Source organism: Oratosquilla oratoria, chromosome 38 (assembly GCF_046742065.1).
Source record: "Oratosquilla oratoria isolate Oo_2021 chromosome 38, ASM4674206v1, whole genome shotgun sequence".
NCBI classification, from domain to species: domain Eukaryota; kingdom Metazoa; phylum Arthropoda; class Malacostraca; order Stomatopoda; family Squillidae; genus Oratosquilla; species Oratosquilla oratoria.
This window is the reverse complement of record NC_134814.1, coordinates 38,994,741-38,997,240: the sequence shown is the minus strand read 5'-3', so window position 1 is coordinate 38,997,240 and position 2,500 is coordinate 38,994,741. Positions and strand designations below refer to the sequence as shown.

General features: G+C 42.4%; 1 protein-coding gene across 3 annotated transcripts in view; it reads right to left on the bottom strand.

The window, feature by feature from the left end:
* Window positions 1-2,500, bottom strand: part of sbm (L-type amino acid transporter sobremesa) — a 277,773-nt gene that overhangs the window by 176,989 nt on the left and 98,284 nt on the right. The window contains exon 1 of one of the 3 annotated variants that reach the window (XM_076176209.1): window positions 67-348. The exons of the other annotated variants lie outside the window; for them this stretch is intronic. Within the exon in view, the coding sequence (XP_076032324.1) occupies window positions 67-97 (31 nt within the window). The 5' untranslated portion in view covers window positions 98-348. Of the gene's footprint in view, window positions 1-66; window positions 349-2,500 lie in introns of those variants that run through there. 3 annotated transcript variants of the gene reach the window in all.

Here is a 2,500-nt window from a genome sequence, read left to right as displayed (position 1 = left end):
ACACACATAATATGACAGGTATGGGTGGGTACGGGTATAGACATAGCCTGAGCCATTTGTACTTACCTTGCACACTGTAGCCATGTTTATATTGCATCTCTTACGTCGCAAGTTCATGTGATTATAAGCTATCGCGCCACGAAAAGGCGGGCTGCTGCTTCTCCTCCGACCTACGCGCGCCCCTACTCTCCAGATCTCTAGACGCTCGCAGAATAACTTGTTTTCCTTTACAGAGTTCAGCTGCCTTTGCCCTCGAAGTGCTGCGAAGTCAGCTCAGTCAGACGACGAGTGTGGAAACCTACAAGAGCCTCGAGACGCCGCTGGAGGCCGACTGAGGCTCGCGAGGTGCTCACGAGGGCTCCGCGCCGACCGTGGACCCATGCGCAAGTCTTGAACGCAAGCGCACACACACACATACACACACACACACACACACATCCACACTCACTTGCTACCTGCCTCCCTCCCTCCCTCCCTCCTTTTCCCAACCCCTCCGCAACCAGTTCGGCCGCTTCGCTTTCCCCTCTTCACGCTCCCGCCACCTCGCTCCCCTCCCCTTGCTTCCCACTTTCTGTGTTCGTCCACACAGCGGTCTGACCATTACTTGCTTCCTTCCTCGACCGCTCCGTCTGCACCTCCTAGCAACTTCCATTGTCATCTAGGACTCTGCTACCTGTGTCCCTGTTGCGCAGTGCTTCCTAGATCACACCCCTGCATCCCTTCTTTTCCTACGCCTTTCTCCGTTGCCATCCCCTTTTCCTTAGCCTTTTCACAAACCGAGCCCATTGCCAGTGGTCAATGCGGTTTGCATGCATGACCCCGTATTGACACCATGCAATTGATATTCTAGGGACTTTCTGAGGTCCTTCAGCATTCTTTCATGACTGGAGCCTAATCTATACTCGAAAAAGAATGCTGATCAATTGACATTTACTATAGTTTCATTCTGCTAACCTCAAATGTCCTTTACATCTATGACAACACCCTGCTGGTGGAATATTGCCCCCAAAGGATCGAAGATCTGTTGATTGTTGATAAAAGAATACCCAAGCGTGGGCACAGTGTTGACTGGTGGCATAATCGGAAGCATGCTGATCTCGCATTCGCTTAATCGTGAGTTCGAATCCCGCACTTCACTCCGATTCTCAGCAGTGATTGACCTGTTCCGACAGTTCAAGCGCATAGAGCAAAGGTGACGGCTTCTGCCGCAGGTACGTGCCTCTAGGATTGGGTCCAGGCATACAACCAAGGGACTGGAGGACCTATACCCCATAAGAAACTCGTCAGCCTCCCAGTAGTGCTGAGATAGATATTAGATAATAATCATGATAACGTCTTAACTAACAAAACGAAATTTTCTTAAAGAAATACTGTTCAATATCATACTTCTTTATACGAGGGGAGGTGAGGAGAGTATGTCAAAGTATACACCTACCCACCACTCATCCCACTCCCATTCAATATCCAATTGGCCTCCCTCCCAACTCAGGAACTCATGGAGAGAGACGGGTAATACTTGGCCCCGACACACTGATCGGGTCAAAGAAATACACACTTCTCCAACCTCGACCAAATTTCAAGTCTTGGCGACGGGCGTAGTCGGGTCAGTTGGCCAATCTTTCTTCTTAGGGCTGTCGTCCAACCTCATACCTTTCTGTCACGTTTCATCACTAACAATGAACGACATTTTGTTCTCCAGCCTCGTACCACTACCCTTTTCTTATAATCTTATTTCAGTTAAATTATTTATTTGTTTATCTGTTTGATTCACTCATTCATTTATCTATTCATTGTAATAGTCATTTATCTACTCATTTATTTTTGTATTATCTATTTATTTTCTATCTATTTTTATTATTATTATTAATTAATTATTATTATTAATTAATTAAATTATTAATTAATTAAATTATTATTATTATTATTATTAATTATTATTATTATTATTATTATTTTTTTTTTTTTTTTTTTTTTTTTTTAAGAGACTTTTCCTCCTGACGGGATTATCCTATTTGTGTCAGCTGAGGAGTGCCGACGGTCATTTTTCAATTTTTCAATAACAACGATTCTCTGGGCAGTTGAAAGGCAGGTCTTGCAACATCATCAGCTTCTACCCAGACTTTAAAAAAATCATAGCTGTCATTGCATTCATTTGCACAATTTCCATTAACAACGATAAAGTAATTTACATCCTTTTTATAGGCTTGTTACTCAATTCAACTATGAAGGCACATCAAGGTATTCATAAAACAGGGTCAGTATTCATAATCATTGCAGAGGCAATTTTTTTCATATGATCATCAAACTACATCAAGTCTGTTACCCCTTTCATAAAAAAGGGTCAGTATATACAATCATTAAAGGTCAGATATCAACAGATATACCATTCGCTAAAAATCATCGTATTGCTCGAAAAAGTACTTTTTAAAAGCATACAAATAAAAGTTTTACCTATTACAGAAGAATTTATTCAGAAAATTCACTTTTAATTGCGCCTCGC